We start from the raw sequence: 1,586 nt of genomic DNA, 5'->3' as shown, positions 1-1,586 counted from the left end.
GATGTCTTAAGCCCCACACTTTTTAATGTTTTTATTGATGGTATTGTCCATGACTTAAAAAATGGAAATTGTGATCCTGTACAAGTAAACAATATGCATGTAAATTGTCTGTTATATGCTGATGATATTGTAATCTTCTCAGAAAGCAAAAGCGGTTTACAAACCAGTCTTGATATTCTCAGTAACTACTGCTCAAATTGGAAACTCCAAGTTAATGTAGATAAATCTAAAGTTATGATATTTAATTCAAATGGCAAGCCTCAAGGAAATGAATTTAGTTTTAATGGTAATGCAATACAAATTGTACCAAGATACTGTTATTTAGGTATTATGATGAAATGTAATAGGAAGTTTAATTTAGCAACAGCTGTGTTTATTGAAAAGGCCAGAAAAGCATGTTTTAAAATGAAAAGAATTATTGGATTTGATAACCCATGTAAACTTTTAGAAAAACTCTTTGATGCTATTGTACTTCCAGTTCTTCTCTATTGTAGTGAAATATGGGGAGTGGATCTCTCATCCAAAGATATTTCAAATGTTGAAAATTTTCACTTAAAATTCATTAAAGACATCCTTGGAGTGCACTGCAAAACATCCAATGCTGGTTGTTTAGCAGAACTTAAAAGACTACCACTTTGGTCCAAAATTTCCCTCTCAAGTATCAAATATTGGAATCACCTGAAAACTTCTGATTCTTTGGCCTTTAAACTTTACCAATCCACAATTAACTGTAATTCTTGGACTAAGAAATTATTTTCTATTCTTGATAATCTTGGATTCTCTAACATTACAAAATATACAGGTTCCATCCAACACCTTTTACCAAACATTAAACAAAGAATCATAGATCAGTGCACTCAAGAGCAAACATCAAAAATCTTTGGTTCAGAAAAACTTGATCTCTTCAAGAAAGTATACTCAGGAAAAAGAAGTCCTTATGTTGATTTACTCAAAAAAAGATCTGAGAGATCCTCTCTTAGTAAAATTAGACTAAGCGCACATAAACTTGCAATAGAAAGTGGTAGATATATTTCCACATCAAGAAATGAAAGATATTGTAATGTTTGTAATACTGGTGTGATTGAGGATGAAATACATTTTCTTTTTCACTGTAATTCTTACTCTAAGCTAAGAAACGCATTCTTTAGTAATATTTATAACATAACAAAGAAAAATATTAATCTTAGCAATGAGAAATATATGCTACAATTATGTATAAACAGTAATATACAAAAAGTCTTGAAAGTTACTGTTAAATTTATCAGAGACTGTTTTGATCTTAGAAGTCAATTACTTGACAATTCTTGAAAAAATATGTAAACATTATTTAATGTTGTTCAGTGGGCCTTTGCCAATTATTGTAATTGTGTTTGTGCCAATAAAGTATTTGTATTGTATTTGTATTTGTATAATACTAGTACTCAGATGAGCAGAGAAGATTTTCAAAGAAATAAATTTTCACCATCTAATCAATAGAGTCCCACCCTTACACCAGAAAACCTAACCCTGGGGCCATAAAATTCACACGTTTGGAAGAGGCATTCTTTCTCATCATAACTGCATGTATATAGACTTATGTAGTTGAT

At 30.5% G+C, this 1,586-nt stretch overlaps 1 protein-coding gene across 1 annotated transcript; it reads left to right on the top strand.

Annotated features, from left to right (window-relative positions):
* The first annotated feature begins 202 nt into the window (after positions 1–202).
* On the top strand, positions 203–1,378 carry LOC134276857 (uncharacterized). The gene has a single exon (XM_062759143.1). The coding sequence runs from the start codon at positions 235–237 to the stop codon at positions 1,306–1,308; it is 1,074 nt and encodes a 357-aa protein (XP_062615127.1). The 5' UTR covers positions 203–234; the 3' UTR covers positions 1,309–1,378.
* The last annotated feature ends 208 nt before the right edge of the window (positions 1,379–1,586 follow it).

The sequence above is a fragment of the Saccostrea cucullata genome, unplaced genomic scaffold (assembly GCF_032062105.1).
Source record: "Saccostrea cucullata isolate Sc308-1 unplaced genomic scaffold, CSIRO_AGI_Scuc_v1 ctg7047, whole genome shotgun sequence".
In the NCBI taxonomy this organism is placed as follows: Eukaryota; Metazoa; Mollusca; class Bivalvia; order Ostreida; family Ostreidae; genus Saccostrea; species Saccostrea cuccullata.
This window is presented reverse-complemented; position numbering and strand designations above follow the sequence as displayed.